This window comes from Mastomys coucha, unplaced genomic scaffold, assembly GCF_008632895.1.
Source record: "Mastomys coucha isolate ucsf_1 unplaced genomic scaffold, UCSF_Mcou_1 pScaffold8, whole genome shotgun sequence".
Lineage (NCBI taxonomy): Eukaryota > Metazoa > Chordata > Mammalia > Rodentia > Muridae > Mastomys > Mastomys coucha.
In genome coordinates, this window is record NW_022196914.1 from 29,459,426 (window position 1) to 29,474,123 (window position 14,698).

The 14,698-nt window shown below is 39.1% G+C and overlaps 1 protein-coding gene across 2 annotated transcripts in view; it reads right to left on the bottom strand.

Annotated features, from left to right (window-relative positions):
• LOC116083942 (zinc finger protein 11-like) overlaps positions 1-13,503 on the bottom strand; it is a 14,752-nt gene extending 1,249 nt beyond the window's left edge. Inside the window, exons 1-4 of one of the 2 annotated variants that reach the window (XM_031360757.1) lie at positions 13,324-13,503; positions 5,437-5,563; positions 4,110-4,205; positions 6-2,503 (exon numbers count right to left, since the gene is read on the bottom strand). In XM_031360757.1, the coding sequence (XP_031216617.1) occupies positions 72-2,503; positions 4,110-4,205; positions 5,437-5,563; positions 13,324-13,359 (2,691 nt within the window). In that variant the 5' untranslated portion in view covers positions 13,360-13,503 and the 3' untranslated portion in view covers positions 6-71. Of the gene's footprint in view, positions 1-5; positions 2,504-4,109; positions 4,206-5,436; positions 5,564-12,259; positions 12,921-13,323 lie in introns of those variants that run through there. The other variant, XM_031360756.1, reaches the window with a different exon arrangement.
• Positions 13,504-14,698: the final 1,195 nt, after the last annotated feature.

Consider the following 14,698-nt stretch of genomic DNA (forward strand, 5'->3'; position numbering starts at 1 on the left):
GGAATTTGTTCTGAGGAACAAATGATGGATGAGTTAAAAAGCATTTCCATATCCTTCCCACTTGTAGGGTTTTATCCTGAACTCAGGTGGGTAGCAAGTTCTAACTGAGCACTAAAGGCTTTGCCACATATTTCGCACTTGTACAGATTCTCTTGAGAATGAATCCTTTGATGTTCCTTAAGGCGAGAAGGATAGTAAAACATTTTGCCACACTCCTCACACTTGTAGGGCTTTTCTCCAGAGTGGACTACCTTGTGATGAGAAAGGTATGAATGAGTAGAAAAGGCCTTTCCACATTGCTCACACTTGTAGGGTTTCTCTCCAGTATGAATTCTCTGGTGTCTGGAACGTCCTGAGCGAGTACAAAAGTCCTTGCCGCATTCTTCACACTTGTATGGTTTCTTTCCAGAATGAATTGCGAGATGTTCCTTAAGGATTGAAGGATAGTAAAAGGTTTTGCCACATTCCTCACATTTGTAAGGCTTCTCCCCGGTGTGACCTAATTTGTGCTGAGTAAGGTATGAATGAGTATAAAAGGCTTTGCCACATATTTCACACTTGTAAGGATTCTCTTGAGAATGAATTCTTTGATGTTCCTTAAGTCGAGAAGGATAGTAAAACATTTTTCCACATTCTTCACACTTGTAGGGTTTCTCTCCAGTATGAAATCTCTGGTGTTTAGAAAGTCCTTTGGGAGTACAAAAAACACTGCCACATATTTCACACTTGTAAGGATTCTCTTGAGAATGAATTCTTTGATGTTCCTTAAGGCGAGAAGGATAGTAAAACTTTTTGCCACATTCTTCACACTTGTAGGGCTTCTCTCCAGAGTGGACTACCTTGTGCTGAGTAAGGTATGAATGAGTAGAAAAGACTTTTCCACATTCTTCACACTTGTGGGGTTTCTCTCCAGTATGAATTCTTTGGTGTCTAGAACGTCCTGAGCGAGTACAAAAGTCCTTGCCGCATTCTTCACACCTATATGGTTTCTTTCCAGAATGAATTGCGAGGTGTTCCTTAAGGATTGAAGGATAGTAAAAGGTTTTGCCACATTCCTCACATTTGTAAGGCTTCTCCCCAGTGTGACCTAATTTGTGCTGAGTAAAGTATGAGTGAGTATAAAAGGCTTTGCCACATATTTCACACTTGTAGAGATTCTCTTGAGTATGAATTCTTTGATGTTCCTTAAGGCGAGAAGGATAGTAAAATTTTTTGCCACATTCTTCACACTTGTAGGGTTTATGTCCAGTGTGAACTATCTTGTGATGAGAAAGGTATGAATGAGTAGAAAAGGCCTTTCCACATTGCTCACACTTGTAGGGTTTCTCTCCAGTATGAATTCTCTGGTGTCTGGAACGTCCTGAGCGAGTGCAAAAATCCTTGCCACATTCATCACACCTGTATGGTTTCTCTCCAGAATGAATTGCGAGGTGTTCCTTAAGGACTGAAGGATAGTAAAAGGTTTTGCCACATTCCTCACATTTGTAAGGCTTCTCCCCGGTGTGACCTAATTTGTGTTGAGTCAGGTAGGAGAGAGTATAAAAGGCTTTGCCACACTCCTCACACTTGTATGGTTTCTCTCCAGAATGGATCCTCAGGTGTTTAGAAAGTTGCCAGCAAGTTCTAAAGACCTTGCCACACACTTCACACTTGTAGGGTTTCTCTTGAGAATGAGTTATTTGATGCTGCTTAAGGTTTGAAGAACAGTAAAACATTTTGCCACATTCTTCACATTGATAAGGTTTCTCTCGAGTATGACCTATCTTATGCTGAATCAGGGAAAGATGACTAGCAAAAGCTTTCCCACATTCTTCACACTTGTAGGATTTCACTTCACAATGAATTTTCATCTTAGATACTGAATGGAGTGTACAAAAGGCATTGCCACATTCTTCACACTTGAAGGCTTTCTCTCCTGGATGAATTGCCGGGTGTTCAGAAAGTATTGAACAAGCGCTAAAGGCCTTAACATAGTCTTCATACTTGTAGGGCTTCTCTTCAGTACGAAAGTTCTGATCTCCAGAAAGTTCTATGGGAGCACAAAAGACCTCGCTACACACCTCGATCTTAAAGAGATTCTCTTGAGAATGAATTTTTTGATGTTCTGTAAGGTGAGAAGGACAATAAAACAGTTTCCCACATTCTTCACAGTTATAAAATTTCTGTCCAGTGTGTTCTACCTCATGCTGAGCAAGACACATATAAGTAGAAAAGGCTTTTCCACATTCTTCACACTTGTAGGGGTTTTCTCCAATACAAATTCTCTGGTAGCTAGAATTTTCTGAGCAAGTACAAATGACTTGGCCGCATTCTTCACATTTGTAGGCTTTTTCTTCTGTATCAATTATATGGTGTTCAGAAAGTACTGAGTAAGAGCCAGAAGCCTTACCACATTCTTCACACTTGTAGGCATTCTCTCCTGGATTGCTTCTCTGGTGTTCAAGAAGGAGTGAGTTCCAATCACAGGCTTTGCCACACTCTTTACATTTATATGGTTTTATATCTGGTGAGTAAAAATTGAGATATGAATAAAAAGTGAGTAAGATACTTTATTTATATTGCTCTTGTATATGTCATAAAATTTATAATGCTTATCTTTAATATATAGACCATTACTCATATTTTCACATATAAATGAGAAATTACAAATTTCCATACATATATTCACTGCAGTGTAAGTTGAAAATGCAGTAAATGGAAACATTCTAAATTTCTATTGAAATAAGAGGAAGATCAAATAGAACACAGAAATAATGAAATATTACTAACTGTTAAATAGCAATGAAAGTTGCACCATTAATAATAGTGGGAATTCTTAAGGACATTATGTTAACAGATATGAGCCCATTAAAAATATATAAATTTATGATGAGACCTACATAAAAACATAAGCTAAATATGAAAAATGTTGTTAGTGGTGATTTCTGAGGTTGAAAGAATGTAGAAATATACACTTTATATCCTAAGTATAGTTTTAATTTAGAAGATACAAAATACTATACTGCATAGTAGTTAGACTGTCCATAATATCATTAAGTATTATATTTCAAGAAGTCAAGAAGCTCTATGTTGCATTTTCACAAGAAAATAAGCACCTGCCATGCCAGGTGCCTCTGGTTAGGGAAAAAGAAAAGAAGCACCGAGTCATATTATGGACAGAAGAGGACAGAAACAACAACTCAGGTTCATCTATAATAACAGAATGCCTGCTGGAGAGCCGTACCAATCAAAGGCTAGATGATAAAAAATTAGCCTAAATTGTAAGATTTGCTTAAAAGATACACAATTTTACAATAACCAGTGAAGAAACTATACACAAGAGTCATGCTAACGCACAAGGTAGAAACTTCTGATGCTCACAGAACCAGAGCTCACTGATCTTTAATTTTACACTGTGCTAAAGTGTTTAGTACTGTATGCTCTATCCACAAAACATAGAGCTTACATATAAACAAATTATTTTAGACAACCTAGACTTCAATAATATAAAAGTAAGCTTGTAAAATAATGAAAAGAGAGTTTTGAACCCACTAAGTTCTGAAAAACAACTGGTAAGCTATTAAAAACATTTTTTTAGACATATAAAGTTTCAATCTATGAAATATCTCCACAAAGGGTATATTTTAAATCAGTAACACTGAGTGAGAAGAAAAAAAAACACTTTATGAGAATAAATTATAATCATTCATAGCATTTATAAAAAATTTTTAATTACCATTCATGTAAGTGACATGAAAAAAAATTATTTATGATTATATTGTATTATGATGTATTCACAGATACATCTTTAAACACATGTACAAGTTTTCAAAAGTATAGGAAACAGTCAAAATTCCATTGAAAGGCAGTCTCTCAGTAAAATGACAAACTTTGTCAGTTACTGTGAACACAAGCAGAATGCTCTGGGGGGAAAATAAAGCTTGGAGACTTAAAAAGCATCCTAAGATAGACGTCTTCTGATAGAAATGAATGAATAAATAAATCAACGAGGATATCTAAAAATTGATTCCCATTACAATATAATATCTTAATGCATATGGTAAAGTCTGGCTTTCTATTGGGTTTCTGACCTCACACTCTATCATCTGACCCCCCTCATTTCTACACACCTGGGTGCATGGTGGTGGCCACTTCTCTCTTCTCATCTGAAGGCTCTTGTCTTTGCTCTAGAAACGTGACCAGGTATGGCTTAGAGAAAGCAAGACCTGTTTGTGGAAAAAAAGAATATGATTGTTTGTGTGTTATTCATCTGGGAAATAACATGTCTATTCCAGGATTATACTATTATGGGCTTGGGTAGGATATACTGAACATCATTTCCTTCATTTATGAGAGACAATACTTCTAAGAAACAGATAGGTTAGAAACACAAAATGGAAAAATATTATCTTAGATATATTAACAGTCTCCCCAGTTCTTCCTTGGATGAAGACTCATAAACCTAACTGTTGAAAACTACAAGCTCCCATGAAATGTTCTATAAAACATTAATATTTACCTTGATTCTATAAATGTCTTATAAAACATTTAATATTTACCTTGGATTAAGAATTCACTATGAGACACAGGCCTGGTGGCACTTAATACTGGCACTTGAAAGGGAGAGGCAGGAGGACCTCTGATTTCAAGCTAGTCTGCTCTACAAAGAATTTCAGGACAACCAAGATGACACAGAGAGACCTGGCTCAAAGTACAAAATAAACACAATAACAAACCCATACACATATGCAGTGGGTTGGCCTAATGTTGTTTATATTTTAATGTTTATTTGGGGTCCCAGAGAGTCTACATGTGAGATTCTGAGTGACCTTGCCCCCAAGTTACTTCTAGTTAGTAAATAAAGATGCTGACAGCCAAGAGCTGGGCAGAAGAGACACAGGTGGGGTTACGTTTCCTAGGCTCGTGGGGAGAGGACCATGAGGAAGAAGAAATTGCAGGATAGGTGGAAGCAGAAGCCACCATGGGTTAAGGGTCATGAGAGCATAGTCCTGAGGGCTGCCCAATTAGAGTTAAGAGCAGCCCAGATGGAACATAGTGAATAGTAAGTGATAACTCAGGGTTAGTGATAGCAAAGTAGATCCTAACAGCATGGGGGGTAGGCAGCTGCGCAGCTATTGTGCTGTTTAGAGCTTATTATAAAGGCTATAAGTGTGTCCTCCACTTGGGAACTAAAACCCAAAGGCGGGTAGAAACCCCAGGTGGAGATTTTTATTTTTTTTATTTTTTTTATTTTCGAGACAGGGTTTCTCTGTGTAGCCCTGGCTGTCCTGGAACTCACTCTGTACACCAGGCTGGCCTCAAACTCACAAATCCGCCTGCCTCTGCCTCCCAAGTGCTGGGATTAGAGGCGTGCGCCACCACCGCCTGGCGCCAGGTGGAGATTTTTAAATACTTTATACAACACAAAAGGAATTTACTGATGGAAGTGATCCTCACCCAGGAACACAAGGTGGCTGTAATTCTCCAACATCACATCCCTGTACAGATTCCACTGAGCAGGCTCCAGGCATTCCCACTCTTCTGCAGAGAAATCAATGGCCACATCCCTGAATGACAGGATTTCCTGAAATAAGGACAACTCAATCAATATAAGATTATCACTCTCGCATCTTTCACTTTCTCCTTTTCTACCATGTGTTTATCTTTCTTAAACATGTATTCATGTATTTACCATATCCATAATGCAGCCTTTGAAATCATGACAACTTTACCTTAATCTGCTGAGTTTAAGAATTATAATATGTGATTGTAATTACTATTTTCCCTTAATTATTTTTTTACATTTTAGTATTGGATTGCTTTTCATCTCATTGCATGAAGTTCTCAAATGGTCAATGATAGCAGTACATTATTTCTTCTGTTCTATGACTAGATAATAGAAAATCATAGATTTATATATTCAAAGGGGTATTTTGCTATAGGCAGACTCATCATTGTCTTTATATCAAGTTTAAAATGATCATTTCTTTTAACACTTAATGTTACTAAGCTTAAAAAGTCCAAAGTTCTTAGGCCAGGTGTTGTAATGCACATCTTTAATTTCAGAACTTGGGAGGCAGAGGCAGGTGATCTCTATGAGGTCCAGGACAACCTGATTTACACAGCAAGTTCTAGGGCAGCCAGTACTGTTATCATGGTCTCAAACAAAACAAAACAAAACAAATATGTTTTCTAATCTTCTATGACTTACAGTCATCATTCTGGACAAAATTGACGATTAAGCTTCTTCCTTCTATTTAACTGTATAAGAGTACCGACTGGCAATATTTTCCAATGCCTCTCTTTCCTGATAGGCAAAATCTTTATTTTTCCAACTTCTCTAAGTTAAAATTCTTAAGACTCAACCTGTGTTTGAGATCATGTGATTTTTTGTCTCTCTTTTCAGTCTCTTCTATATTGACCCAAATTACAGAATTTCTTTTTTTTTTTTCTTTTTCAAGACAAGGTTTCTCTGTGTACCCCTGGCTGTCCTGGAACTCACTCTGTAGATCAGGCTGGCCTCGAACTCAGAAATCCACGTGCCTCTGCCTCCTAAGTGCTGGGATTAAAGGTGTGCACCACTACCACCCCAAATTACAGAATTTCAATGTTTTGTGTGACTGAACAGTTCATTATAAACATGTGCACCACAATGTCATTGTTAAAGATCAAGTAAATTATAGAATTTAGATTTCAGTCATATTTGGATGATCTCAAAATTATAGAAAAAGAAATATAGGGCTGGTGAGATGGTTCAGCGGTTAAGAGCACCCACTGACTGCTCTTCCGAAGGTCCTGAGTTCAAATTCCAGCAACCACATGGTGGCTTACAACCATCTGTAATGAGATCTTACGCCCTCTTCTGGTGTATCTGAAGACAGCAACAGTGTACTTACATATAATAATAAATAAATCTTTAAAAAAAAAGAAGAAAAAGAAAAAGAAATATAAAGTAAAATTTAAGCATTCATTCCAGAGGGATTCTGAGATCAGTTTTGTAATTGAAATGAATAAAGGGAACTTAAAGAGTCAGAAAAACAAATCTAGTAAAATAATATTTACCCTTGCTGCAGCAGTAGTAAAAGTAGAAAGAAACCACAGAAAAGCATCAGAAAGTGTATGTGGCTCTGACAACAGGAAAATGTGCAACTGTGCAGAGCCTGCATCATATGAAGATGGCACTTTTGCTCTTTTGAATGACATCTGTTTAATGATATGGCACCACTTAGACATGTGTTTAAGAATAAGAATGGGATAGTTGTTGATTCCTGTATCATTTCCAGTTACTTAGGATTTGAGATTCGCTTTACAACCTTTATTAACTTGTCAACATTCTCTTAATAATTCCTCTTTATAAATTCCCTGTATGAAGCCAAACTACACTTAGTGGTTAGGAAAGGCCATGTTGCTCTGCTTTTCATAAGTGGGCCAGCAAGGTGAAGTTTGGAGGATAGCCTCCCATTTCCTAGCTCCTTTCTCAGGATGTTAATCCAGGCAGTGATGGCACTTCTAGCCACCTGCCAGAGCTCTCTGGATTTTCGAATGAAAGACACGCATGCTAATTATGTTACCCAAAAAAATCTGTTTAGAATGTTCTACATGTAGGCTAAAGGAAGCCTGCCCCCAGTTGGCTCTGATTGGGAAATAAAGTTGCCTACGGCCAATGACAGGGCAAGATGGAAGAAGTAGGACTTTTAGGATTCCTGGACAAGAAAAAAGGGAGAAAAGAGGGATTCCACTATGAGAGGGGGTAGGATGGATCATGCCATGACAGGCAAGCAGAAGGATTAAAATTAAGCGTATGCTGATATATAAGAATCCGGAAAAGTGGCTCCAGGGGCTACTCTCCTGATTGGGTCCGGAATAGCAGAGACGAAATATAGATTTTTTAAAATGTTAACTAAGAAATACCAGAGAGAAGTGTGTGCTAGCAGCAGGAAAGTTTGGAAGTGCCCAGCCAAGAACTAATATGGCACATTAAAAATAACTCTGTGCATGTGTCTTTCACTTGAGAATCCAGAGAGTTGGGCAGGTGACAAGAAGTGTGATCACCCCCTGGGAGCAAGACTGGATTAAAAATTCACTGCTACAGAAAGCCATCTAATTTCTTATAACACATTTGAAGGTTCTATAAATTCTAGCTCAAGATGGGGTGATCACTGTTATTCCCAAAGGCCAAATATCAACAAGCACTATAAGGAATACAAATTGGAAACATGGATTAGACAAAGGAAAAACAAAATATCCCAAAGATGCCTTAAACACCCTGCCTGTTTTCATCATTTAAAGGAGAATTCAAACAACTAAAGAGGTAAGATAATAACTCCATATGTAAACCAGAACATCAGAAATCAATCAACCATGCAATAAAATATGAGAAGCACAATGTCAGAGCTGAAAATGACATACTGAATGGAAATAACAAAAGAGTGAGCACTAGAAAGAATCTGGCAGAAAGAAGGAGGCCTCAGCAAACAGAAAGCTGCCAGAGGTTACAAGAGCATGAAAAAAAAAAAAGACATTAAGAACACTGAAGGCCTGTGGGGAGACTCAGTAGGCAAAGGTACTTGGAGCCCACTGTAATGACCTGAAGTGCATCCCTGGTACCAAGGATACCACTTAAATTCTTAAATGTTTCTTAAATTCTGCTCCTACATAGGCATAGCATGGTATGTGGTCCTACATTTACAAAAACAGATTCAATAAGGAAAAAAAGGAATATATAGAAAAAAGCAAAAGAAAGGACTAGAAAAAAAAAAACCCAAAGGGAATGTAATGGATTTATGGAACATACTACATAGAATAAAAGAAAAGGAGGAAACCAGAATGGTATTACATGTTTGTAATCTTAGTTCTTGGATGGTATGGGCAGGGATATCAGGTATTCAAGGCCAGCCTCATCTGCATAGGGAGTTTAAGGCTATTCTGTGAGATGTGAAGACCTCTCTTATTTAAAAAAAAAAAAAAACCACATAAACTTATGTGAAATAAATGATGGAAACTAATTAAAACTTCCAACAAACACCAGTCTAGGTAACACTGAAGAAATTCAAGAAGGCTGAGCAAGCTGTGTAAGCAAGAATTTTGATAGGAACAGGAAAACAACGGCTCCTTACCCAGGAGGCACTTCTGTAAAATCCTTAGTAGTTTACCTCGGCAGAAATAGCAACTGGGGAAGCTGAGGGATGTTATGTCACACACCATGGAAGGAAAAGAACATGGACAAATACATAAACAAAGCTGCTCCCAAACATATGTGGAGAGCAGAGAAGTCAACAGAACAGAAACTGGAGCCTGTGGGAGAGCTGCAATGGAGAGAAACTTACGCATTGGAAACAGTCTCTCATCAAAACAGCAGAGGGAAACTGCAATGAGGAGGATGCCAACAGACAACTCTCAAGTCACAAGCAGAATGATAAAAAAAATGGCTAAATCCCATCTCTCCCCAGCCTCTTCCTCTTATTTATTTATTTATTTATTTATTTAATTTATTTATTTTGAGACAAGGTCTCAAAATGTAGCTCTGGATGTCCTGGAACTCATCATGTAGATGAGGCTGGCCTATCTCTTCCTCCCAAGTGCTGGGATTAAAGGCATGCACTCCACCTGACCCAGTCACTCTTAAGAAAGTAGACTCTGTTGAAAGCGTCTTCACAAGGTGAGGGACAAGAAACACATCTTCCACTTGTTACCTACGAGACGGCATAGGCCGGGAGGTGAAATTTAATTTCGCTTCTTTTTGAATGGAGGCTGGTCGTAGACACAAGCCTAGACCAATAGAATGGAGAAAGGAGAAGTCCGAGAACTCTTGTACACCATGTCCAAGTTATTCCTTCATTGAAAACAAACAGTCCTTTAGCAGGAGCTTATGGGGAAGTGAAAGCTAGGTGCAAGTGGAAGACTGGATTCCCAACTAGCTTCTAGCTACTAGTGACACCACTTTGGACACAGAATACTTATGGATTAAAGAACATGCTGCCTTAAAACCACAACTAAAGTTCGATGAAGTAGCCAACCCAGAGGTCTCTGACCCAGCTCTTGATCCACATGTTCCTGACATGCGGCAACCCATGAATTCTTGCTTTTGGTCAACACATCTTGCAATACCATGACTTAGAGTGCCTATCTGGAACACTGAACATGGCATGGGAGTCAATAGGTTCTATTCACTTGCAAACTAATATGCTTTTTAAACATGTATTCCACGAAAGTAACACATTATTCTATATGTTCAATGTATAAATCTAACAATGATTTTTAAATATTCAGTACAATGTTACTACTCGTTCCTAAAGAAATATTAAGTGCAGCCCATCCTGTAAACAGCTGAGGCTCAGAATCTCATCCAATTGATTCATTTTCATGTAGCCACCTCAAAGAAGATAATAACTGCATGTCCTTGAAGAAGTCTGCCAAACAATCTGACCCACACTTTTCAACTCAAAATACGTCACTGCATTTGAAAACAACTACAGATAGACTCAAGAACGGAAACATTTGTAAATCAACAGGAGAAAAATGCTAAAAGTCTGTGCTTCACATTTTTCATTTCTTGCATGTTTCTGTCTCCCATCCTAATCTATACAAATAACTTCTATATCTTCTCTCCATGTTATCAAACAGATGTCACACAGACCACCAGAAAATGAACATCATCATCATCATCATCATCCTGCAAACTTTCCTTCTGGAGTTTTCCCAAGGACAACATGTCTAACATAACAATGTCACTATCTGTGAGTTTCTAAAATGAGTAACTCCTTCCCTCTTATTTTCACTTGTACAAACATGAGAATACAAAGAGAAGATCCTTACAGAAAGGGGCAGAACTGTGCATCATGGGAGACTGGATTCCTCGCTGAAAGAGGAAGAAAGGCCACTTTAGTAGTTTACTGGCTGAATGTGAAGGACAGAGGAAAATGTGGTTGTCATGATCTACATGCAGAGCTGGAGCGGTGTTCTGAAAGAAAATGTTCCACCACACAGTTGAACCTGTTGTGCAAGTACTGGGCAAGCCATCCAAGCTCCATAGAAAGACATGTGAACACTGGAAGGCTGCATCGAACTCAACAGCAGTAGAAAGCTGGGAAATGATCGAAGTCTCAGATGAGATGGGAAGGAGCGGATTGGAAGAATCCAGGAAAGAACAGAAGAATGTACTATGAGGTCATGACAGAAATGAACAGGGATTAATAATACCCAAAGCTAACAACCGTTTCTCCAAATAGGCAAAGCAAAGAAGAAAATAGTTCACCACAGAGCAAGCAAAAGGAAGTATCTAATCTCCAAAATGTAATCTCTTTAACAAAAGTACGTTAGTGAAAAAATATTAAATTCTGTGTCAAGCAGAGTCTAAAGAACTTCTCAACCACAGGTAGAAATTTTGAAAATCAGAAAAACGTCAACTGGATGGGTTTCTGTCTGGTTGCTGGTGCTAAGTCGGATGACAGGAACCGTAAAAAGTATTTAGTACATCCCTAAACCATTGTTTTAGAATATTTTTGACGAGGCTCATTTCGCATAGGTTGATGTTGAACTTTCTAAGCAGAGTGTAACAATGAACTCCTGATTTTCTACTCCTACCTCCCAAAGTCAAATGGCAGGGTTACACCCCAGAATATGCTTCAATCACAGGTGTGCTTACTTAAAATTATGCATATGTGAAGGATAAGTGAGGATGCTACTGTATCATCTATGCATTGTAAGAACTTTGATGCCTAAGGCAGTTATATTCCTACAAATTAGTCACATTTACTGGGAAGTATTTGTATTTTAATATAGTTTCAAAATCCACAGAAAATTCTGATATGTAAGTATGTATCAGAAGACTTAAGAGAAAAAAAAATCACAGTGAAATTAAACAGAACCAAAGTCTGTTTACCTCAACAGACTTCTATAGAGTTAGAGTGGTTATTTGGAATGGAAGCTGTGGAGCTTCACATTCATTTTATACTTCAAATCGGTAAGTTTAATAAAATTTAAAAAAAAACAACACATTTTCACATTTTGTTGTTGTTTGTGACAGGTGTTTTTGGATAGCCCTGGCTGTCCTGTAACTTGCTCTGTACATGGGGCTAGCCTCAAACTTGTGGATCCACATGTCTCTGTCTCTCCAGTGTTGGGATTAAAGGCGTGTAACACCACCACCACCACCACCACCACCAGGCTAAAAATACCACGTTCCTTTAATGGCATAAGCCAGTCTCTAGCACATAAACACCTGGTTTGATTGAAGTGTGACACAATAGGAAAGAGCACAAAGACTGTGTGAACAACCTACTGTGTACAAACCGCAGGACTCCAGTAATCCACAGCTCTTCAAATCCATCTTTTACTCTTTTGACAGAGTATAAACACTTGGATAAATGGTTCCAGAAGAACTGTTTAAGGAGACTTGCGGAACGAAGATCTCACATCTAGTGACAGTCAATTTTAGACACTGTACACAGTGGACAATGGCAGAAGAAAAGCATGTGACTAGAGAGCACTGTAAACATCCTGTCAGGTATGCAGGGCTATTTCTCTTTCCCAGAGAAACTTAAGCACCTTTCTCTCCTTACTGTCAATCCCTAGACACACTTGTAGCCTCAAGTCAACTCATCTCGCTCGAACTAATGACATCATAATTCCCAATGGAATTAGATGAGTTATTCTCTCTAGTACAGTGTAGGATCAGTAATTTCTTGTTTTGCAAAGCTAGAATCTTTTCCTTTAGGGGATCGTTCTATCTCTGCCTGGAGTGCTAGTCTGAGGATTCAGGTCACAGTGGTGATCATGAAGTATTCCTATTTAAAACAGCAGGTCATAAATCTCTGTTCCAGTGAAAACGGAACATATACATCAACCTCCCTCGCAAAACTCTCCGTCCTTGGAAATTCGTAACTTTATGAACTTCTATCAACACAAACTAAAAAGTACTAGGCCAACTATAAAGTACAGGAGGGGCCAGACCTCCACTTGGTCTAGGTGTCCTGAGAAAACTGACAAGAGCGGACAAGGCGTGGGTCCATAGCCAATCTGAAATGTGAGTCCACCACCACCTCCAGGTACAGATTGTGAGCAGACCCGCTTGCCCGAGCCATCCTGGATTTTCACACTTCCCAATTCGCTTCCTACCAAGCCAACCGCTATAACAGAAGCTGAGGGTGGACTCAGGCAGTCACCCTGAGCTCACAGAACGTTCACTTCCAGCACCAACCGCATGCCCTCTTCCCGGCCCCACCAGGCTTCCAGACGCTGTGGCCCAGCCTAGGTCAGCAGGGCTCCACCAAGTCTGTTCTTCCCGCCTCCGGGCCACCCCTCCTCCGCTCCCTCCGGGCCGGACCCGCCCACGGTCCCTCCGACCTGCATCGGTACACGGCACCCTGGACCAATCTCCATGTCAGCGATGCAACCCGAGCGCGGAGCAGGACTAGAGAATCGCCCAACTTTGCGAGAAAATGCACTAGTGCAGACGCAATGCGGAAGTGCCGTTTCCACAATGGCTCCTTGTGAAGCGATTCAGCGGAAGACTACACTTCCCATAAGTCTGTGCGATGAGGCGCGAGGAACACGGGCTGGTGACGTACAGGTTTCCTGTGTTTCTCCACCTCTGCAGGTGAGGCTGGGTGGAAACTTGAGCAGCTCTTGAACTGAGATGGCCTTAGGCAGTCAGGCTGCTTTTAAAATCCCGGATTCACTACTTGAGGTGTTTGAATGTGAGTCGTGCCTTTGACAGTAATGTTTGCTAGGTTTGCTGGGTATTTCTGGTCAATATGTTCCGATTTAAAACTCAACGTCTACTTATAGGATTTATTCCATGCGTAAAATTCACGTTGACTCAATTTTACTTTAAAATAAATCAGCGAAAAAATTACATGAAAATGACCACTATTTCTTTAAGATGATTTTGCAATCAGCCTATTTTGCACTCCCTGTCTTCGCAGCTGCTCAGCAGCTTAAGACAGAAGGATCCCAAATCCAAGGCTAATCTGGGCAAAATAAGGAGATCTTGTCTAAAAGTACGAACTACAAAAAGGGTTACTGAGCATCTTAGGGGTAAAGCCCGTGCTTGCCTCGGATAAAGGAGGTTTTGGTTATAAATGCAGCACTACAATAGGCAATCTTGTCCTATAGTAAAATAAAATAACCAGTGTGCAACAGCTGGAAAAAGTCTTAGTGTGAACATTGGAATCCATACAGTGTAGTGCATGGGTCAGGGTACACAAAGATGATTTAAAATCATAGGACAAAATTAAAAGCCCAGCTCTCTAGAATTAACATAGAAAGAACTCAGAGAATCCATCTAAGAAGACTCTTTCCATATGCCCACAATGCCTTTTTCATAAATTAACCCATTAGTATGTGTAAGAAATTTAATTTTTTTGTGAGCTGTAGCAGTACACCGCCCCCAATTCCTGGTCTGTCATCCACTGTAGAATTTATCGCTGCATTAGGTTTTATATTTCTTCAGTTTCTTCTGTCTTTTTTCATTCTAAAATTCTTCCTATATCAGTATTTTAAAGGTCAAGTCTATCTACTTTGAACTGCCCTCACTTCCTCTAACTGGGAACATAGAGATAATGAATGAATAAAGATAGATTGGCACCATTGGGACCTCCTATCTCAGTATCTAGTGCTGTACTGGTCATGCCAAAGACCAAAGACTAAACCTCTTTAGAAGGAAGAGAAGTATAATCTATACTTGTGACGGATGGTGATTCACAAAGAAGCTAAATCT